The sequence below is a fragment of the Rhineura floridana genome, chromosome 2, assembly GCF_030035675.1.
Source record: "Rhineura floridana isolate rRhiFlo1 chromosome 2, rRhiFlo1.hap2, whole genome shotgun sequence".
In the NCBI taxonomy this organism is placed as follows: domain Eukaryota; kingdom Metazoa; phylum Chordata; class Lepidosauria; order Squamata; family Rhineuridae; genus Rhineura; species Rhineura floridana.
The window spans coordinates 44,437,264-44,461,213 of NC_084481.1; the positions used below are offsets into that span (position 1 = coordinate 44,437,264).

The 23,950-nt window shown below is 40.8% G+C and overlaps 1 protein-coding gene and 1 long non-coding RNA gene across 4 annotated transcripts in view; one reads left to right on the forward strand and one right to left on the reverse strand.

Annotated features, from left to right (window-relative positions):
• DYNC1I2 (dynein cytoplasmic 1 intermediate chain 2) overlaps positions 1 to 14,954 on the reverse strand; it is a 44,514-nt gene extending 29,560 nt beyond the window's left edge. The window contains exons 1-4 of one of the 3 annotated variants that reach the window (XM_061608501.1): positions 14,651 to 14,954; positions 12,737 to 12,854; positions 9,376 to 9,490; positions 4,584 to 4,674 (exon numbers count right to left, since the gene is read on the reverse strand). In XM_061608501.1, the coding sequence (XP_061464485.1) occupies positions 4,584 to 4,674; positions 9,376 to 9,490; positions 12,737 to 12,844 (314 nt within the window). In that variant the 5' untranslated portion in view covers positions 12,845 to 12,854; positions 14,651 to 14,954. The other 2 variants (XM_061608499.1, XM_061608500.1) reach the window with 2 other exon arrangements.
• Positions 14,955 to 15,263: 309 nt separating this feature from the next.
• The window catches only part of LOC133376413 (uncharacterized), a 52,566-nt gene continuing 43,879 nt past the window's right edge, over positions 15,264 to 23,950 (forward strand). The window contains exons 1-2 of the long non-coding RNA XR_009760474.1: positions 15,264 to 15,499; positions 21,903 to 22,051. This is a non-coding gene — a long non-coding RNA (uncharacterized LOC133376413). The remainder of the gene's footprint in view (positions 15,500 to 21,902; positions 22,052 to 23,950) is intronic.

Sequence of the window (23,950 nt, forward strand, 5' to 3'; positions counted from 1 at the left end):
TTTACCTGTCATCCTTTCATTTATACTGTCAGCCATTTTTTAACATTCAGCCAATCATCAAGCATTCTATTGCCCATTCACTCCCCCTCCTCTTTCACTACTTACCATGTATACTCTAAACAACCAGCACTTACCATATATACACTAATATATAGGAACATCACAGACTCCACTTTCTATATCCCTCCACTGGGAGAACTCTGTATTTATTCCTATTCTCTGCTTCCTGTACTTAACCAATTCCTGATCAACAAGAGGACCTCTTGTTGAAAAGCTTTTTGAAAGTACATTATGTCCTCCAGATCACCTCTATATGCTTGTTGACGGTCTCAAAAATTAGGTTGGTGAGACAAGACTTATCCTTGCACAAGCTTTGGCAAGGCTTGTTATATATGCTTCGTTATTTTATCGTTAATAATATTTTCCACCAGTTTTCTCATGACGGACATTAAGCTAACTGGCCTGTAATTTTCAGGATCCACCCCCCCCAAATCTTTTTTTTTTAATTCACATTACATTGGCCCCTTTCCAGCCTTCAGGTATAGAGGCTGAAATGAGGGCCAAGTTGCACATTTTTGTTAGAAAATATGTAATTTCACATCTGAGTTCTTTGAGAACTCTCAGGTGGATGCCATCTGAACCCTGCAATTTGTCAGTTTTCATTTTGTCTAATAGGCCTAGAACTTCATCTCTTGTCACCACTATCTGCCTTGGTTCCTCAGATTCTCTTCCTGCAAAAGTCAGTTCAGCAAGGATCTGCCCTGTATCTTCCACTGTGGAGACAGATATAAAAAATTAACTCAGCTGCTCTGCAATCCTCTGGTAGCAAGGATCCGTCCTATATCTTCCACTGTGGAAACAGATACAAAAAAGTAATTCGGCTGCTCTGCAATCCTCTGGTAGGAAAGTTGATTCTATCGATATGTTACATCTTTTTGTTAAAGGACTGGTAATTTTGCATCCTTTAAAAATGTAGATGAATGTCACTATATCCTGGTGACACAGTCAATTATCTCTAATTTTTTTACTGCTAGTTGACAAAACTTATCAGATGCCCTCACTCACACCTGAAACATTGTTTTAGAGTGCTAACATATTCCACAGTGAACGATAATGCAAAAAATTTGCAATCCCTGTTCTCTTTAATACCTTGCTATCTAAAGATCCTATTACCTGTCCTGGCTAGTTTCCTGCTCCTGATATGTATAAATAAATGTACATAGGTAATTTGTATGCCTTCATCAATTTGCTCTTCAAGCTCCTTCTTTGGTTGCCTTACCAACTTACACTTGTTTAATTTCATTCATTCACTCAAAACATTTATATCCTGCCATTTCTTTTCAAAAATAAGCTCAAGGTAAATATAAGAACCAAAATTGTCCAAAACTCCACCCCCACCATCACTGGATGTGTCTGACAGAAATGCAACAGGGCCTTTTCTGTTTGTGCTTCTTTATTTTCCTCAACTAGGCAAGACTTCAGCATTCAAAAGGAAACCTTATTGCCTTTTATGACTTCCCTGCAACTGTTACCTAGCCACACTAGCATCCCCTTAGATGTACTTGACTGGACACTTTCCCGTCTGCATATACATTTTATCCAATTCTTTACCATAGTGGCTTTAAATAATCTCCAAGCTTCCTAAAGGGAATTGACCTTCCCAACTCACTCAACTTCCTTTTAAGTAATTTTCTCATAACTGAGAAAGCCACATTTCGTTTCTAGGCAATTATGGATGATATCTAATGTTAGTCATGCTCTGAGTAGGCCCACTGATATACTCAAAGTTGGTTATTACCCTATGTACTGAAGTTCCTAAGAAGTTCAGCAACCAATACCTTTTCTAATCGGATTTCAGACACTTCTCAATAAAATTAAGCAAAGATTATATACTGTTAATACAGGAAACATCCAAGCTGTTTGTTTAAATTCATACCAATTAAAGTGTTAAGAACAGATATGGGGTCATACACAAAGGTTATGTGAACATAGGACAGCTCACGCAACCAATCATTCCCTTCTCCCCTCCACCTCTACAGCCCCTGCACCCCGTGAAAAGCACCTCCAGAGGGTTGGGGGCCCACCTAAACTGTGTGGGCTGTGTTTTACAGGACTGCAGTATGAAGGGGGGAAATCACTTAAAATCAGGCAGAGCTCTGCTGGTGCAAGGTTTCTCTGCATAATTTCAAGCAATCCTCCCCCCCCCCCCGCACTGCAGCCAAGAACAACACAGACCAGCAGGACCTATCAACTCTCTGGAGATACTTTTCATGGGGGTGTAGAGTGGGAGGGGAAGTTTGATTTCACAAATGTTCTTTCACTCACACAACCACTGGACACAATGCATGATCTTTAAAGCAGCAAATACTAAACATACTTTAGGGTTCAATCCAATGAGCGGAGTTACACTTGCACAACAGAACTTCCTCTCCTCCCACCTGCAGCACTCTGTGTGCCCCAAATCGGCTCTGAAGGGTTCCCCAGCTCTCCACAGATGATGTTGGAGTAGTGCAGGGGATTCCAAGAGGGAAGGAAAGGAAAAGAAGGGGAAGTCCCACTGTGTGAATGAAACTGGGTTCCATTCATGCACAGTCATAGTTGGATATAACCCTTAATCTACACCATTTGTTGGGTGAAACCATGATGAAGACTTGGTATTCACATAATCCCGGTGGCAGGGAAGTCACAGAAGCAGCACTGCTCCCTCAAGCCCATCAGATGTAATACAAGAATCCCAAGACTACATAGGAGGAGCCACATGATGGGCTCCTCCCTCATGATCCAGAATTTCTCATGCTATCCTTCTGGCACATACAAGACTGGTGCTGCTATGGCTAACTCACTGCCAGATGGTTATTCAAGTTTCAGAGTATATACCCTGTCCCCTATATGCTCAACATATACACATTTTCTTATTTCCAGTGAAAAGCAGGACTCTGTCCTATTTTGTGGACTTCAGTCAGATATACAATTTTTTTTTCAAAACAAGGAAATCATCTTATATGGCACAAGGGAAGCCCATAGTCACAAGTCAACTGCTATACCATGAGTGACTTCCATCTGATTATCTGCACATGACTGTACCCAACCACATGCCAATGGTAAACTAAGACTGCCTATGACTGCATGGATCCTAGAGACTGATATATAACTTTTTTTTACTAATGAGCTACAGGGGGAAAAATATCATAGTGAAGTGATAATTATGTTTCAATTTAATCCCTCTATGTTTTACGTACATGGATACAGTCAAGAAAGCTGGTCATATGAATTAACCTTAAGTTCTCACAGTACTCATGTTTAAGAAGAGAATGGACTTTTCAGTGGGATAATTTAGGACCCAAATGTAGGCCAGTTCAATCTACCCATGTCACTGGAGAACATGACATTTGCCTGCAATAGGGCTATGCTCAAAAGACCAAGGCTCAGAGAGCATGCACACACACACACCAGTGGACATGTAGCAATCCCAGGGTAAAAAGAATGAACATTATAAGGGAAGTAATTGAGAACATAGAGAATTAAGTTGAATTTAAAAACACAAACAGACCAACTAAATATACCTAGAACTACAGCAAATTTGGGGCATGACCTTACACATTCAGGCAACTGAGGGACAGTGCAGAAATAGTATTAGTCAGTCTCCCAACACACTGCTAGTCAGTCTCGCAAACCTCCCAGCCTTTCTCTCCCGCCTTGTAAACCCCAAGCACATCAGTATCTGCTTCTTCATGGTATAAAACAAATGACAAAGATGTTTTATGACATAACACAATGGATTGGAGCTGTCCACAACCAGAAGGCTTCTTCCATTAAGGGGAATAAATGGAGAGACCCTGCCGGCAAAAGAGAGGAAAAGGCCATTTTTTTGCCAATTTATGCCCTCAGTCTGTAGGCCCCTCCCTTACTGTTCCAGAGAGCCCCACAACTCTCTGGAGCAGGTTTCTGAAGGCTGCAATGGAGAAACAAGCAAAAGTTGCCTCTCTGCCTTCCCCTGGCAAGAGCAAAGGCCTGGATCTAAGCCAATATATACAAAAGATGCATTTGATGGCAGTACATATTTTAGGATTCATTTTTCCTCTATAAATGTAGAAAACAGGAATCTTAATTAATATATTGCTCAAATGAACTCCTGGATGCAGCATTAGGCAAACATTGATTAATTAAGGAACTTTAGAATAAAAATATATGACATGATCCTCCACCCTCCTTGATGTATGAAAACTGCTCGTTACTTGGAACCAGATGCTGGCACACTACCGCCTTCCCCATCCAGTCCTCCCTTAAAGGCTTCATCTAGGAGTTTAGTACTGTTTGAAGTAAATGCTTGGGTAGAGCCCTAGGCTGGAGAAAGAAAGCTAGATGGGGAAACAGGAAATGGCACCGACCCCTCATTCTGGTTAGTGACCAGCATATGCTGAGGAGAGGGAGAAAGGCTCCACTGGGTCCTATGACACATTGAGAGGGATTGTGCCATACTTTTAAAAAATAAAATTACTTTTAAGTGGTATAACACTTGTCTATCTTAATACTGTACTTGAGACCCCAACACATTTAATCATGACATCTTTAAGAAAACATACCTAGAACCAGCAGCACCATCACCAGAATCCTGGCTTCCAGCCTCACTTGGTGTGCTCACAGATTTTGAAGACGGAGACATAGGAGGAGGGACTAAATAGTGAAACAGACAGGTATCCGCTGTTACTAGTCGTAGAGGTTGCACAGCTTAGGATGTTTCCAAATTAATTTAAAATGGAAGCATTAAAAAAGTGATGGTAAACAAAAAAATAAATAAAATGGATGAAAATGAACAATAGAAAAAAGGGGAAAAGACAATGTTAACATATCATGCTGGAGACTCATGCAGTTTTTGGCATATAATGCATTTGGGGGTTATGTAAAAAGAATAACTTACACAAAATGCTGGGAAAATAAGGGTTCTACTACTCTACAACTGCTAACAAACTGCTTTTCAGAAATTTAGGACAAGTTATTAAAATATACAATTAATTTGGTTTTGCTGTATCTTAAAATACCAATTATTGGGATGGGCGTGAGGGGGGTGACAAGTCATGAAATATGTTGTCCCTCCAAAAAAATAGTATTTTACACTTGCTACTATTTATTGAAAACAGTTTATCTGTTCAGCTAAACCTCAATTTACAAGTTCTAACATTTCATTTTTAAAACCCTCTCCTCAAAGAGAAGTTTGTTTTCAATATTTTGTGATACAGATTTAGTATAACTTGAATGAGAAACAGCAGCATGCAACTTAAAACATCTGGTTGTCTGTCCCTACTCAATTATGCTGGTATAACATCCAGTGAAAGGTGGGCACCTTCTAATGCCTGTTTACATTGGTTTTTATGCAAAATGCATTTTTCACGGTAAAACCTCTTGACAGTAAGCAATTTTGTTTTTATTGAAGACAAAAGGAAAATATACTGGACTGGACCCAGAGTTCCCATCAGCAGAATTCTTCTCCTGGGATGCTTCTATAAAGGAAGGAGAGGGGAGGCAATTTTCAAAGAATCCTGTCGACCTCTGAAAAGCTGATCTGGAGGGTTCAGGGACTCTCCAAAAGAGCGAGGGAGATGGGATTTGCAAAAAACACTCAATTTCCTCCAGCAGGAAGATTTCAGGCAGTTCTGATAATGAAGATGTGCTCCAGACCCAACCCACCATTGACCTAATTGAACTGATCCATGGATTTCTTGTTTGACTTATACAAATGAATTAAAAGTGTTCTAATCTCAGATATAATTGCTAATTATGAGCAGTATTTTCAGAAATGGGAAGAACATAATATCTTACTCTTCAGGACAGTGTTAAAAAGTACATGCCTCACTATGCACCACAGCTCAGTATCTTCAATATATGAAAACAGAAACTTAGGCTGTGGGAGAGTATATTTAATAAAACATCTTAAACATATTGTAGCACTGATAAAATAAAAATACTATTTATGTACTGTTATTTCATGTTACAAGATAATAAAAACTATGCACTGAGTAACAGTACTGGGTATCAATTATTTATTTATTTATTAGATTGACATCCTGCCCTTCCTCATAGAAGGAGTCCAGGGCAGCAATTCAACTCATTATTTAATTATTTTAAGAGGGATATGCTGAATCAAGCTCTTTGTCATGTTTTAAACTGGTTACTGCTGCCCTCTATTGGTTGTTAAACAGTATGCTAGTTTAGAACATTAAAATATAGGAGCCTTTTCTTATTGGATGAGAGCCTCTGTGGTATAGTGGTTAAGGTACAACCTGGGGGACCAGGGTTCGAATCCCCACATAGCCAAGAAGCTCACTGGGTGACCTTGGGCCAGTCACTGCCTCTCAGCCTCAGAGGGAGGCAATGGTAACCCCCCTCTGAATACCACTTGCCATGAAAACCCTATTCATAAGGTCACCATAAGTTGGGATTGACTTGAAGGCAGTCAATTTCCATTTTTTTCTTATTGCAGGAAATGATAGTATTCCCCCCCAAAAAAAATAATTTGCATGAAATGTGTTTCAGATTGCAGTGCTACTTATTAGGAAGTGAATCCCTTTCCATTCAGCAGGACTTCGGCCAGAATACACATACAGCATGATGAAGTGGTAGAATTTATTTAAAAACTTTAGTCTGAAGGTCAGAAACATGAAGTTGTATCCAAGGAAGTTGTCATATTCACATAAGGACTTCCACTTATACAATGGAAGTTCCCCTCCCTCTTCTCTCCCCACCACACATACTCCAAATCTGCTTCAGAGGTCTGAGAGGACCCCAGAACAGATCTGAGAGGCATGCAGGTGAGGAGAGAGGAAGTTCCACTATGAACTTTATGATTTTTGAATGCTCCCCTATGCAAAAACCTCCCTGTTGTTCACACAATTCTATCTGCAGGGTTTTCTTTCTTTCAGGATAGGAAAGTATTCAAAAATGTCATCACTCACTTGTAGACTGAAGTGGTATACCCTCTTCTACCTCCTCAGATGTCTGTTATTTACTTCATAATACATTTAGAACTGAACTGTTAATGAAGCAAAGCTGAATTCACTCTGCTTTAGCTGAATTAGCACTAGATTAATAAGATTAGCTTTTAGTTTTTCTAAGAACTAATTAGTGTTTGACAATTCAAATGTTAAATCAAATGGTCAAAACACATTTAGTTCAAATTACACTGGGGTGATAAAATTCTAACTACCAGTATAAAAATAAACCAACTATTCTGCCATAAAACTAGCCATTACAAGACCATGGGTCTGGTCCCAAGGTCTGTAGGAGCTCCATACACACACTAAGTCCCAACATGCACACACTCATTCATACATTTCAGTGTAAAATTGACTCCATTTGACCTATGTGGAATATGCCTGGAGCATCCTGCCACCAAGGTGAATGGGAAAGCTCTGGAGCAGATGGGAACTTTCCATTCTCACTGGAACTCCTGGATGTACAAAGACCACTTAGCAAACAAAATCAGAATCCTTCCAAGATGATGTTAAAAAAACCTTTTACTCCAAGATTCATGTTACAATCCTATTCACAGTTATTAATGACTAAGCCCCACTGAACAAAGTAGGACTTACTCTTGAGCATAAAATGTGGTTAGTGATGATCCAGAGTGCCAAACATAATCTCCACTGAAGCACCTGAGGCTCTTCCTGCATCCAAGGAGGCACTTGTGTACCTTATATGGTTATTTCAACTACATCCAGAATTTTTACCTTTTTCAAATAATCTCTCAATCTCCCTAATCTGAAAACTGAGTGAGTTAAAAATGAAAAGCAGACCTTGGAGTATACCTAGGACCGAATTATACTTGATACTGCATCTACAGTTGACTAACTTCAGGTGAATTCAGGTCAATAAAACTATTCAAAATGAATGAGTTTAAGTACAACTATAAGTTGTACCTTTGAAATCAACATTAAAAAAGACCAGACAATTCTTCTTATGCTAAAAAGGCAATAAAGTAATTTTGATAAAAATGCGATGACCAAATTTTTTCAATGCCTTTCCTTTTCAAAATATTCCCCTCAGCACTCTTAAAGGTTTTCTGGCATTTAGAAATATACTACCTTTAAAAGTAGATATAAACAAAAGTAGATTGCCTCATTTATACTATTGCATTATACCAATGTCTTTATGTTCATTTTGTACTTGTTAAGAAGCTGGCTCACTCTAAGAAAATTAAGAGTGGCATATATATATGTAAAGGTGGCTTTTACATAGCTTCCTGAAATGTTGCAATGCCCCCTTGTGGCAGACTTTCACCTCTTTTTTATAGGGTATCTTGCAAGAAACCATTAAAGGTTTTAGCAACGTAATAGTTTATAAAAAGGAAAGTTACTAGGATGTTTTGGAATTATTCTCCTTTTAAGCATTCTGGCATCTAAGGTTAACTGCAAATATATTTTCAGTTAATGAAGATACTCCTGTTTCTACCTGCTAAGCCATCATACAGTTTATATTCTACTTGAACACTTTAAAAAAGTTATTTTAAGAAACAGTGGAAATGTTGGCTTAACTTTTGAGTTCCCAGGAGCAGAACTCCACTCACAGTATACTCCCTCGCTGGAGAAAGGGGAGAGGCAATTTCCACCAATTCCACCCTACGAAGCCACTTTGCAGGGCCAACAGACCTTTCAGGACAGCACAGGTGGTGACATGCGAGGGTATATGAAGAGGGAAATTTGCAAAAAAACACTTGTCCCCCTGCCTTGTTCCAGCAGAAGCCTCTCCACAGAACTCTGGATCCAATCCATTGTGGAAAGAGAAAAAAGAGGGATGACAATATTTATTTGGTATTAATTGTGATTTTGGTTTTTATTATTATTACTGTTTAATGTTTTACTTTACTGTTGGTTTTAAGCGGTTTTATCTTAATTGTTTAAATTGGTTTATATTAATATTGTGCTGGGCTATGACATTTTTAGAATGCTGTTTTAATGGCTTAGTTTTACTAGACTGAGATGTCTTTGTTTTAATGTTTTATTTGTGTAAGCACGTTGCTTGGGAGGGCTTTACTCTGAAAGGCAGCATACAAATGTTTAAACACAAATTATTCATAAATAAAACAAATCCTATTATGTTCATATTACATTAACATGTGAGATACTTAGGCATTTAGTTTTAACAGTTTTAGAACTCATATTATGCATCAAATATTTTCACAATAAAATATCAAACTATATTGATCTGCATCTGGGCATATTTAAAATGCAATATATGTAATAAGATGAAGTTTCACAGGATAAATTGTGGCAATAATGAATATACAACAGATGCAAGCATGAGTAACTCAATTTCCATGCTAATATTAGCGCCATACAGATTGTGGAGGTTTTACATGATACATTTTTTCATAAATCTTACCCATAGGAGCATCTGGCGTTAAACCCATGCTTTGAAGCAAGGCTTCAGCTTCCCGTCTCTTCTTTTCAAGGTCAGACTCATCTTGTACAGGAAGAGCTTCTTTCTTTTGATCAGTCTAGAATTATTGTTAAACAAAATTTATATGGCAGTGCATACGTTCACATACCACTTGCTTTACGTACAAGGAAGTTTTTAAAGGAAAATATTATTTAATTCCATAGAAGTGCAGATACAGATAAGAATTCCATCTACATTTCACAGAGAAAGAGTCTTACCTTATGACACGTATGGGGAACCTTTGTCCCTTCAGATGTTGCTGAACTACAACCTCCAGCATCCCTGATCACTGGCTTTGTTTGCTGGGGCTGAGGGAGTTGTAGTTCAGCAACATCTGAAGGGCCAAAGGTTCCCCACACTTGCCTTATGGGCTGCACAACATAGACCTCTCTGTAATAGCCTTGCATGAGGGAAGCCGGGGGGGGGGAGGAAGAGAACATGAAGAATTGTGCCTGTTCCAGTCATTTCTTCGTCACAGTGCAGTGCAAGGGGGCAGGAATTTAAGCAAGTTGCTACAGTAATGAGCCTAAGACCAACAAATAATCCTAGGGTCTACCCTAAGACCAGTCAATGCCAGGGGGACACAGCTCTCTCCAAACTGAGTGAAAGCGCAATAAAATGGCAAATACAGTTCAATGCTAGCAAGTGTCAAGTGGTGTACAGTGGGGCAAAAATCCCTAACTTCAAACATACACTTAATGGGGTCTAATCTGGTGGTGACTGGCTAGGAGAGAGATCTTGGAGTCATAGTGGTTAGCTCAATGAAAATATCAACCCAGGGTGTAGCAGCTGTTAAAAAGGTGAATTCTATGCTAAGGGCCAAAAATAAAACTGCCAAATTGTAATGATATTATACAATACTGTATAAATACTTTACACAGTATATGAAAAAGATGAGTAATGAGGGTACATGACAGAAGTGTATAAAATTATGTATGGGATGGAGAAAATATATACAGAGAAGCTTTTTGCTCTCTCTCATACACTAGAAGCCAGGATCATCTGAATGGTCAGAGATTCAGCGAGACAAGAAGCATTTCCTCATACAATGCATAGTTAAATGTGGAGTTCATTATCACAAGAAATGGTGGTGGCTGCCAAAGTAGGCAGCTTTATTTTATTATTTATTTAATTATTTGTTAGATTTATATATCCCACCCTTCCTCCCAGTAGGAGCTTTAAAAGAGGATTTGACAAATTCATGGAGGATAAGGATTGCAATGGATCAGAAGCAGCATATTACTGAATTCCAGTTGCTGGGGAACAATAGTAGAGTGCAATTGTCCTCATATCCTGCTTGTTGACTTCCCACAGGTATTTGGTTGTCCACTGTGGGAAACAGGGTGCTGGTCTGGATAGGCTTTTGGTCTGATCCAGCAGGGATCTCCTTAACACCCACTGAAGCCAAAAAGTCCAGATGAAAAGTCCAATGAGGTGACTGGGATCCAAGAACACCCATCTCCAAACAAAAACTGTTCAAGCTGCATGAGTTATAGGAGTTACATCATTATGACAGCATGAGAGAACAATTAGCACTTTACAGTGAAACAACTAGCCATGGTCTTTGTTCAAACTAAGTGTATACAATATCAAATTTGCTAATGAACTTGCTCAGCAACTTCTCAGTTCATTCTCCCTCTGAGCCCTTTTCAGCATTCTGATATCAGTAATAGATAAATTATTTGAGATTAAAATACCCCCCACCAGTGATTTCTGGATATTGACTTCTTTTTTTAAATGCCTGATCGAGAAGAAAAAGGACCATATTTAAATGGGTTCATTCCCAATCTCCCATAGATCATTCAGCAACAGAACTTAACATTAGTCAATAATTTAAAGATATCAGCATTAGCCTTTGCATTCCAGGAATTTATGTAAATTTTACAATCCATGGTATCAAATATTTTATCAAAGAATAAGTTGCATCAAATTGGACCATCAGAAAACAGCCAGCTACTTTTCTGTAACCACAGATATGTACTGTATTTAAAGTCCAGAGAGCAGCTAAAATGGCACTACACTATTATTTTTATATATTACATATATAACCCACCTTCCTCCAAGGAGCTCAAAGTGGCATATGTCACTCTCTCCTTCCTTTTATCCTTATAACTACCCTGTGAGGAAAGTTAGGCTGTAGGCACACTAATTGCTTCAAAAGCAGCAAGAATGTTTTTTTGGCTGTTTTGAAGCAACTGCCCTTGACTGGACACTTCCCCACTGCTAAACTCAGATTTTTCAGGACCACCCACAGCAAAGCACTGGGCCAATCACTGTCTCTGCCTCAGCCTACAGCAAAGCATTTCCATTGGCCACATCTGGAGGGGCAATGAGCTGATCTACCAATCAGTTGTGAAATCTGTCTGCAACTGAATTAAAAAAAATGCACTGGAGCTGATCCTACCGGGTTTTAGAGTAAAAGGGGGCAGAATTTGACTGGTGTCGTGTGCCCCTATTCTCAGAAAACAGAGATGGAGATGCACTGGAACCGACACAAGAGTAAGTGTGCCTCTACCGTTAAGACTGAAAGGAAGTCTGGCTCAGTCAGTCAAGTGACCTTCAGGGATGAACAGGAGTTTAAATCTGGGTCTTCCTGGTTCTAGCCAAACACTCCAACCACCAAACCATCTTGGCTTTCATCCTACCAATAAAGAAAAATCTTAAGACAAGATGTTCATTTACAACTTTTGCTAAACATTTCTTTTAAATCACCTTAGATTAAACCAGAATATTTATCTAAGGTGATTTTAGATGTTGTCTTAAAGTCTTAAGAAAATTTGATAGGTTTTGCTATGTTTGCTACTGCCGCAATCTGTGAGCAGCACAGAAATAAGACTATTTGCTTGGAGTATAAGCCAAGCTTCATGGTGACAGCACAGATGCTGAGAGTTTCTACTTCACTCAAAGTGCTATCATCTTTCATTCACCAACTATATAGTTATTGGATGATATCCATTTTACTAAGCACACATTTTAAAGATTATCCAATAAAGAGAATGAACACACACACTTGGTTCGTACGTAAACGCTAAGCCACATGAGCATGTGCAAGTCTAAATGACACCTCGGCCTCTTCACACAAAGGGAATAGCGAAGCAGTTAGTTGCATGAAGGTTCATGAAGCTCATTTGTATCTCAGCTTAATAAACTAAGATATGGCTATCTGAAACCAGCCAATGAATACACATAAAATCAAACAAGTTCTTTATGAAATTATCTGCTTTTCAATATTCCTTTTTGATAGTAATTCAGGTTGCAACATAGGACAAATAATTTTCTCGTATGTAATTTGAGAAGTGCTTACTTCCTTTTTCTTTCGTTCTTCCTCTTTTCTCTTCTTTTCCTCTCTGATTTGGGCCAAACGTTGTTTCTTACGTTCCAACTCAGCCTTCAGCTCACTTTTATCAGACATGATAAGAATCCTGTCAAATTAATTATTATATACGCAATTATAAGGAAAGGTCCTTATGTAAATCTACCATAAATTAACTCCTGTGTATATACCTACCCGTTCACTTCGTTCAGTATCTAAGGCCCTTCTCCGGGTACCAACCCATCAGGATGCCCGGAGGATTGTTATTAGATCTAGGGCCTTTTCTGTGGTGGCCCCCGAACTATGGAACAGCTTACCTGAGGAGATACGCCTGGCGCCTACGGTACTTTCTTTTAGGCACCAGGTTAAGACCTGGTTATACTCCCAGGCATTTTAACGTTCATGTTTTATATTTAATGTTTTTATTCTACTTTGTTGTGATTTTGTATGTTTTATTGTAACTTTGTATTAACTCTGCTGTTCACCACCCAGAGAGCTATTCGCTATGGGCGGTCTATAAATAAAATAAAATAATAAATAAATAAATAATACAAGTCTAAGATCATATGCAAGACCAGGACACACCTTGAGTCATGTATTTTGTACCCAAATCAGACTCAATGTTTGCATTATTGCTTATGCATTGCATTGCAAAGTCTGAAGGAGGGATGGGGAACCTGTGGCCCTTCAGATGTTGCTGGACTCAAATGTCCACCATCCTCAGCTATCATGCCCAATGGTCAGGGATGTTGGGGACTGCAGACCAGCAACATCTGGAGGTAGGGTTGCCAGGTTCAGGGCCTGAGACTGATCCTGTATCTTTAGGAGAAGGGAAAGTCAGACAAGTGCAGGTGTTTTTGCAACACTGTAATGGGAAAAACCACAGAGTGGAATTCTGCCTTTCTCCTGCACAACTTTTAAAGATACAGAAGACTTCTTGGTTGTCCAAGAGGTCTTCTGTATCTTTAGAAGTTGTGCAGGGGAAAGGGAGAATTCCACCTTGTGGTTTTTCCCATTACAGTGTTGCAAGAACATCTGCACTTGTCTGACTTTCCCTTCTCCTAAAGATACAGGATCAGTCTCAGGCCCTGAACCTGGCAACCCTAATGCAAACCCACTGGCATCAAGCAGCTCGGAGCATGTTTGTCTCATCTTTAAATGGGTGGGAAACCTGTGGACCTCAATATGTTGCTGGATGCCACCTTCCACCAACCCATCTTCATAGTCTACAGTCAGGGATGATGGAAGTTGTAGTGCAACGTCTGGAGGGCCAAGGTTCTCCATCCTTGTGTTAAAAAGGCACAGAAGCTTTCCTGAAGTAAAGCGCACTTCATCATGAAGTAACACCCGACTGAAGTGGACTTCAGTTCATACCAAGCTTATGCCATAATACATCTATTTGCTTTCAGATGGGTAAACTCTGTTAACCTGTTGTAGCAAAATCAACCAAGACTCTTGTGGCGCCTTAAAGAATTTTGTCATAGCATAATCCGAGGTGGACTATTGTCCACGAAAGCTTACGCCACACTAAAATGAGCTATCTGTCGAAGTGCCACAGGACTCTTCGTCGTTGACTTTGCCGTGACACACCAACGCGGTTGCTCATCTGGAAACAAAGGCCCAGAGAATCACGGAGAGAAGACCAAAGGCCAAGCTTTTGCCAGTCTTGAGAAAAGCAGGCGGGCGCCGCGCGCCGGCGAAGGTGTGGCTCCCGGGCGTTGTCCCCTTCGCGGCTCCTCCCTCCTTCGCCCCCCGCGCACGCGCCCCCTCCCCCTTCGGTCACGGGCTGTGCTGACCGTTACTCCCTCTCCACTTCTGATGTCAGCACAGGCAGCCGAAGCTCCTCCCGGGCCCAGTCTCCTAGAGGCACCGCTCCTTCGGCTGGAGGAAGCGGGTGGGGCTCACCCTGCCGGAGGTCCCGAAGGCCGTGCTGAACTGTCACTGGGGCTTTACTCCGTTCAAGTTGTTGCCGCCGTAGCCAAGCACTTTGTTCCGAGACGCTTCTTCACAAAGGGCGGGAAGCCGCTGGGGGAAGATAATAGCTTCCAATAAGAGGGTGAGTCCCAAAGCGAGTCCCTCAAGACACAGGTCAGCATCACCTGACGGAACGCGCATGCGCCGAAATGAGCCACGGCACCGATCAGTCATACCCCGTGTGCCGAGTGATTGGAGCGTGGAGGAAAGCGCATGCGTGTAGCGAGAAACAGGCGGGTGAGGGGGAATGACGTAGATACACCCTCAAGCTGTCAACGGATGCCCAGTTTGCTCTGGGGTCTGGGACGAGGCTGCTTCACTAATTTTTTGTTAAAAATAAACGGGTCGAAAGAAAGAATCAGGGTCAGAATCTTACTAACGTCTCCCAGTCAGATACAGCATTCACTAGGAAAAGGAGACTGCAATTACCAGTGCGCTACGCGGCTAAGTGTAGCTACCACCCACCTACCGGCTGTCTACAGCCTCTTGCAGGGAGGAAGAGCAGTGCATTCTGGGAATTGTCATAAGTGGGGCCCTACTCGAACAGTGCAATTTGGGAATTGCAGTCTGTCGTCTACACACTGATCACCTAAACTGGAAGGAGAAAATGATCCCTATCAGAGCTCCGATTGAAAGTTTGCATCATTACAATGTGCAGGACTTGTCAGAGGCAGTTTCCCCAGCAAATGTTGGTCCTGATAGGATGTTCTGCTCTAAATCGGACAACACGATCACTCACTCGGAAGTAAATCCCACTGAATTCAAAGGTGTGACTCCCAAGTAAGTGGCAACAAAAGCACACAGGGGGTGCGGTTGCTGTTATTGGACGTGCTCAATTGCGCTTGCTTAGAGTACCAAGATCTGACAGGTAATTGTTGCATCAGGAAGCTGTTTCTCATCTCCCAAGTTCCAGCAGCCTTATCTGAAAAAAGAAATCAGGGAGAGTCGCTGCTCTCGGGAGACCATTCTCGATAAGGACCAAAACAGCATTTCCACAATGTGCCCTGCCCCTGCTTTTGACTGGGCGTTTTATACAAAGAAGACAGAGCCATAGTTGCCCATGCTGTAAACTCTTACTTTTTTAATCCCATTGTCTTCTCTGGACAAAAGAGATTTACAGGTCTTTGAAGCACCACAGCAGGAATGATCTCACTTCACTCTTGCATGGTCTTTGTCAGGCACGGTGAATCTCTGGTCCTGCAGATGTTGTTAGACTTCAACTCCAATTATCCCTAGTCAGCATGGCCAACGGTCAGGGAATGGTGGGAGTTCTTGTGCAGAGACATCTACAGGACCAAAGATTCTCCAGGGAAGGGAATTTTTTAACACAGTACAAACAGACACACAACCCTAATCCCCCTTTCCAAGATGTTCAGTATAATTATTAGGATCTTAAGCAGGACAGTTTCCTCTTCTTCCTCGCTCAATCCAGCCCCCCCCCCCGGCTTCATTACATTGAAAACAGCTTTGTCTCATGGAAATAATCAAACTTTTTTTAAAAAAACCTCTTGTTTCTCATCAGAGAAGAGGTTGGGCAGTTCATCTGTGTCAGCAATAGGGACTACTCCTCGGATTATGTTGCCAGTGCTTATAAGGAAAACTAGGCTGACTACCATTTGTTATGTTGGGAGACAACCCACGTTGTTTAAAAGCAGGTTGACAGCGGAATATATAAAGGCATTTTCAGGTTGATTTTATATTTCAGCTAGCTGGGGTCATGCCACCATAATCTCAGTGTCAGTTGTATGGATATCCTTCACTCCTGTCACTCTCTCTGACAGCTGTAGTAGTAGCTTTACTGACAACGCTCATCCAAGGAATACAGTTCTCCATCATTTTCAATATTTGGTGGTAGGATGATGTTCCATTTCATAGATTCCCCACCCTGAAATTTTGGGGCATTTCAAACTGAATTTGATTAACTGACTAGAGAAATATATTATGATAGGAGCTAATATTCCTTATTGTAGGGAATCTGTTAAAGGAGTTTGGGATGTGCCTATGAACCCCCTTGCACAAGTTTCCTGTCAGTGGGGATAAAACCATCCAGTGTTTGGAGAAAAGGGCAGGTTTGTCCCACTCCCACCACAGCACTGTATTAATCTCCATTAAAATTAATTGGGGGATAAAGTTAAAGGTATGCATTTGGACTCTGCTGGAACAAAGGTTAAACCTGTGTGTCTGTCCATTCCCCTCCCCCCCCCCGAGCTCATTGTCTGGGGATGGTAGGTACCTCTCCATTCAGCTATGTCCAAGACTGCAGCCTGTTTTCTTTGTCCCATATGACTTAATGTGTGCCGGCTTGGAATTACATAGAGGTATGCACTAGTGCCTCAGTATGAGAGGTGGACCTGATCATAGCAATCCTTTCTCAAGCTGCTGCTCTAGTTGCACAAATTTCAGTAGCCAACCCCATGTCACTCCCACCCCCCAAGAACACATACAGAAGCACTAGTTCATAAACTGGTATCTGCATAGGATCCTGTCTGGGTCACAAGCCTGTTGGTGGCCCTGCCTGCTGTTGTGGGGGATCTAGAAGCACCTTAAACACAGATTGTTCTGTCTTTAAAAAGGCTTGTCAATAGCCGCTTGCTTAGTCACCTGTGGTGAGAGTAAAAGCCACTTTGGGTGTCAGCTCCATGTTGGAAGAAAGGTATGTCTGATAAATAAACATCGTCTCCCAATTTTTTTTTATCAATTATTGTTATTATTACAATTTATTTAGATATTGCTTTTCAGCCCAAAGGCCTCCAAGCTGGTGAACAACATATTAAATCAACAAAATGTACAACAGAATACAATACAATGCTGTGAGCAGCAAACAAAACAATATAAGGCAACAAAATCACAACACAGGAGGGGCAGAGAAAAGCTTTCCCAAGTGGGGGATTAAAGGGTGCTCTCATGGACCCTGCATCCTGTACACTTAGGGAGTAAAAACCTCGACAATGGGAAATATGTTTTTTAAAAAAGTTTACCCCCGCCCCCAAAAAATTAAGGTTGCTCTTGTGACATTCCCACCTTTGGCTCCCCCTGTCAGGTTCCCACCTGCTTGTGGCTACCGCCTTTCACTAGGCACCACCTTAGGACACCACCAGTCAGGATCATCATTTTTATTTTTTCTCACTCCGCTCTAGCACAGATCTCACAAGATCCCACTGCTAGGCGGCATCACCAGTCACTCCCTTTAAACAATACTGCTAGACTAGAGACTTTGCCTCAGTCTCTCTATAGCTTGTTACTTTGTGTCTGGGTGCCCTTGCTGTCCACAACCCCCTTGTATCTTTGTCTATAAAACATACAATCCTGGGTTGCTCTGGATACTTGACGTTGTTACAATATCTCCCTTCACCGCTGCCACCATACGATACAGTTTCCCTTCAGCCTTGGTAATTACACTGCCCTCCCTTCTGGTCTGTGTATTCCCAGCCAAGGATCAGGCTTTTAGTAAACCAATAAAAGTATTTATTTGATAACACTAGGAAATAACAAGATTACTTTAGGAATGTTTAACAAGCATATGGTTTCATATAGTGTTACTCTTTATGTTTCTGGTCATATATATACTGTCTAATTATCAGCCAAATATAATCCAACCCTCCCTCAAAACTCTGCCAACCAACCCCTCCAAATAACTCTCCACTAATGACTCTCCAACAACTCTCACCAACTGACCTTCTCTCAACTGTCATCCTCCCATTTATACCTTCAGCCATTCAAACACTCAGCCAATCATCATCCAACATTCTCCAGCCTTCCAGCCCATGCTCTCCCCCCTCTCATTCAATTCACTTACCATATATCCCTTAAGAAACCCGCACTTACCATATTTACAGGTTTTAACATACAAGGACATCACAGCTCTCACTAGCACCCTCATTTTAAACTATTCAGAGGTTCAGGGTGAATAACTAATCCATATAGTTAACATGCAAAAAAACATTTTTTAAAAAATAAATATAAAATTAGGAATACCTACAATATGAATAGGAAAGTTAGGAAAATTCTTTTAAATATCAAGAGTATTAGCTCTCTCTTTTTTCTTTCAAATTACTAACATAGGTAGCTGTGGTAAGAATATTAATTTCTGTGATTTTTTTTGCAATGCTTCTTTATTGAATGAGAGCCAGTGTGGTGTAATGGTTAGAGTGTTGGACTATGACCTGGGAGACCAGGGTTCGAATCCCCACATAGCCATGAAGCTCACTGGGTGAACTTGGGCCAATCACTGCCTCTCAGCCTCAGAGGAAGGCAATGGTAAACCCCCTCTGAATACCACTTACCATGAAAACCCTGTTCATAGGGTTGCCCCAAGTCGGAATCGTCGTGAAGGCAGTCCATTTTCCATTTTCTTTATTGAATAAGCTGTTTCTTTAAGAACACACCATTACTTGCCTACAGACATTGGTAAAACAATAATCTGGATACAGCACAGGTGTAACAGGTACTTCTTTCATTTTGGTAATCTCTGATCAAACGGATTTTAAACTTTTAGTGGTGAGAAATTTCTTGAGTAACTGTCTACTCAGAGCAGGAGTAAATTCCACTGAGCAGTGGGGCTTACTCTCCTGAAAGTAGTATAGGTATTTTACTAGATTTATATTTAATGCACATACACACATAAAAAAGCAAAGGTAGCCGTGTTGGCCCATAAGAAAATTTCCGGAATCCAAATTAGGGCAACATTTATTAGGTGAACCAAAATTGATTGTTAAGCTAACCAAAATGTTACAAAATAGCGTGCAATCTTTTGAGGTTCCTGCAGTCTGAAAGCCTGCAAGCTATTCTGTAACATTTTGGTTAGCCTAGTAAAGGTGTTGCTCTAATGTGAGGTTTGAACATTTAGATCAGTGACCCTTTTATTATTTTTTGATTTGATTGATTTTGATTTGATTGATTTTGAGTAAATATGTTTAAGAGTGGGACACTTAAAACTATACAGATGTAAGGGCAGGCTCACTGATTTAAATGGGACTTATTTTCATGCAACTGTAAACTTGGGACACATCCAGACAGGAGCTTATTGTAGAACTGGTGCTTCTCATGCACATACTTTCTTGCAACATCCACTCAACTTTTGTCATCAAAATGCCAGCCCATACATTTTTACATGTAACCTGGATTTCCTCCTACCATGAAAAATCTAATAACTAATAATAGCCTGGTATAATAGGTAATCACTGCTGGTGTGGAAGCTCATTAGCACATCTTTGTAGGTGGGTGAGCCATTTGTCACATTTGTGGTGACATTTTGCTTGCTACCCTTTAATGCCACACCTATACTTCTGTTTGCTCCTCACCTGAGCATGACCTACCTAGACAATTTGTTTCTGGTGACCCAAACAATGCAAGTGTTCATGTTTCTACCAACTGCTGCATGCTGAAGGCACATTTGAATTTCAGCAACCCAGTTAGGAGGAGGAGTTTGCTCAAAATCATACATTACATGTGAGGGATTATGTTGGAGAAAGCAATTACACTACATACATCAGGCTTAAAAAATAATAATAGAGGTCTTGTGCAAGATCTCTTTATAACTCTTGTTCAAGCCTTAGGTAAATGTCATTCTTGCAGTATTAATTCAAACACAAACGTGCACGTACACACACACACACATGCACCACCACCACCAAATGGAAACATATTGAGACCGCCCTTCAAAAAAGAAAAAGAACAAGCCTCCATTTTAGTCATTGTGAACATAATAACTAACAGCAATCCAAGCGCCTCTTCTCCCTCCACCCAGCTCTGCCAGCCTCCACTGGCCTCCACCTGTGGAGTAACAGCAGCATCACTCTGCTGGTGCAGTGCTCCCCTTCTGCCTCCTGAAAATGTGGGTGGGCAGAAGTGTCGCTGGTGGAATCACTACTGGCAGCAGCCACTTGAAAGCCCCAAAACAGGGTGCTCTGGGGAAGGGCTGAGCCTGCCCAGGATCTGTTGCATCCTGAGTTGGCCCCCTGCCGTTATGTGACAGCATCAGGCCTGATCTGGGCCCAATCACTGTGCCAGCTCCAGGCTGGTGCAGCAATCTGCCTGCCTCCCCCCACTTCACCCTCCGCCCTGATTGATGCACGCAGTGGTGCTGTGGATGTGGTGGTGGCCCCATCACCCTGTTAATTCCCACTAGGCAGCAGCCAAATTTAGACCTGCACCTTAAGGGTGGTAAAATTTGCTCTTCTACTCTTCCTGCGTGTTTTTTTAAAGGTGTGCATGCACCACTATAGAAATATCTGTGTGCATTCCCAGAACAGAAAAAAGCAGTGGAGGATGGGGAAAAAGTGACTATGTGGAAGGACAAAAAAGCCCACCTCTGGCTGGGTACATTCCATCAAGCTCTGCCCAGTGATGGCATGGCAAGCAGCCAAAGAGCAATAAATATCAATTACTCCAAAAACAACAACCCACCAGTAATTTGTGGAAGCTAACATGTCAAACACAGAAAAAATTGATCTGAACACCCCCTTTACAATATATGCCCCCCCCCCAGAAGCAACTGTGCAGCCTGTTTTAAAAAAGGTTTTTTTAATTAAGGTATACCAATTCTGGAAAACAAAATACTAAAAGAAAAAAAGAGATAATCTTTGCCACCCCACCCCTCCTTCACCAAAAGGATTCACAAGTGGTTAATGAAGTATTCTTTTATTTTTCCCTTTCTTTCTGCAGAAGTCAATATAGTGTTCAACTGAAGGCTAGGAGAGTTCAATAGTCTAGCAGTCTAGGTGGCCAGTAAGAGTGGCTAGAAATACGGGTAAAATAAACATAAGATAAATAACTCATGAAGACCAAATTTGTCAAAATGCAGCTGACAGTGTGTATCAGACCTGTATCATTAGTATATAAAACAAATGTCTACCATACAGCATAGAATGTTTTCATTCCTTCTTAATGCCACTGCTGGGGGGTCCATGGAGAGGGCAAAAAGCAATGGGGAGAGGGGGCAGCCCCTACATATTTGGTGCCCCATTCTGTATAGGTATAGGGACTGCTTCATAAACATTAGTTTGGACAACTGCAAAACTGCCTTTATATAGTTTTGAAATCAAATGTGCAGTCTTAATGGTATGAGGTGTGACCATGTATTTGACTAGTGCCCCACTACCCACTGACACTTTTCTGAATAGGGCAGAATTGATGTTTAGCCGCCTATCCAATGCCTACAGGACAGTCTATCGTTCTCTTGCAGGAACATTCTTCAGCTGAACGTGTTTTCCAGCACTGATAAGTTCTGCACATCTTTGGGTAAACCACTGCATATCTCTCCAAATTCTACCAGTCACTGTATTTCAGGGATCCACTGACAAACATTAACTGATAGGCCAGCCTCTTCATAAGGTAAAAGTCTTACTTTTCTATTATTGTTGTTATTGTTCTAGTCTCTGCTTTTCCTTTTATATTTGTTACACTGTTAATACATTTTCCCTATTATCCCTTGCTTGATACACATTTCCTTCTTTAGTGTCAAAATAGGGTGATTGTGAATTATGAGTCCCTCCTGAGAAGAGTACTCCTGCAATCTAGTAACCTTTGCCATGAAAAACATACACTCATGAATGGGCAAGCACTTAAGAGTGATTCACTGCTGAACATTATAGAAAATAGGCCCACAGGTTCAAAAATACAAGTTCCCCTTTCCTTGGTTTGGTCTAGCAAGTACAGTGGTGCTCTAATTTTCTTCCTATTATGTGGTTAAGAGGCAAGAAAATGAAAGCTTCCTAAAAGGCCCCCAAACCTCTACTGTTGGCAATGGTTTCTAAAAGCAAAAATAAAAACACCAGAAAGATCAGAAGGAACTTTAAAAATATATTGCAGACTACTGTATCTTCTGTGCTTCTCTTATTCTCTATTCTTCCCATTAGTTTACATTTGGCAGCGAGCGGGGCTGGGGACCATGCCTGATTGTTCAAAAGATTTTTTTTTTAAAAAGGGTCCATTTTTAAAGGAAGTGTTGCATTACTGTTGTTTGATCCACAAATTGCAAGGTCCCTGTCCACTTTTAATTAAGAAAATCAGTATAAGCTTTGCAAGGGATGAGCTTGTTTAGATTAGAATTTACAGTGCCTCCTTACATGAACAAAAAAGGAGTTTGAGATCTTGTTTCAAGCTCTCTGTACTAATTCAGACCGTGCTGGGAATTTGAACTGGAATGGAAAGTTAAAGAGAGAGGCCTGTTTTTTTCTTCCCCAGTCTATTAAGATAAATGGTTTTATTCCTAGTAATTTTGAGACATATTTTCCCAAATCATATTGGTCTTTGCTCCTCTCCTTCCCAACCCTGATCCGCAATTAACTACCAAGGAGATAAAATAAACAGCAGAAAGTTCTTTTATCCCTTCCAGTATTTTATGCTTGCCTCTTGGGATGAAGCTCTTCACAGTTCTCAACTGTCAGATCCTGGCTCATTTGTGACTCTTTGTGATGATGAACATAATGTGTAACCAGATTCTGATTCAACACAAGATCTGATTCAGTGCAGAATAATGTCCACAAAAGCTTACATCATAGTACATTTGTGAGTCTTCAATGTGCCATAAGACTCTGTCGTTTTCACTTCAGATAATGTAAGCTATTACTGTTATGTAGCTGCTTAAAGACTGAGAAAAATGTGCTGTTTTCTTGCATGCAAGATACATTTTGCTGGTAAGTATGTTCAGAACAGTTAGTATTATTTTGCTGGTAATTTTTTATCCAGTAAATGCTTCTAACCATAGGTGCCATCTCCACAGGTCACAGTAACTCTTAGTGTTCAATTTCCTGTGGAGTCAATCTGTCCTGTCTGTCAGTTTGCCTTAATACGTGCAGCCTTTATGTTGAACAGAAAAGCAGTTTGTATTGGCTTTTGCAGGAAAAATCACTCGGTCTCAAATGATGGCATAAAAGCACAGGTGGCAACAGAGACAAAGGTCCCTTTTGCACAAGGCCTTTGGTTACAGAAAACAACAACTCTGCATGCACAAATGGTGTCGTTCATCCAGGTTCAGTATAGCATAGGATAAATTCCTCCAAAAATGCTTCTGAAGATATTGCTGATTCTTGTTTTGCAGTCTGCAAATCTTAATTTTTCATACACCAAATGTTGTGCAGTGCAGTCCTAAACATGCCTATTCAGAGGTCGGCCCCATTGAGTTCAATGGGATTTGCTTCCAGTGTATAGGACTGAAGCCTGTGTGCGTGGATATTTGTTATTTCTTCTAGAAGTAAGGTTCCAAAAATTAGAACAAAGTGAAGAACTCTG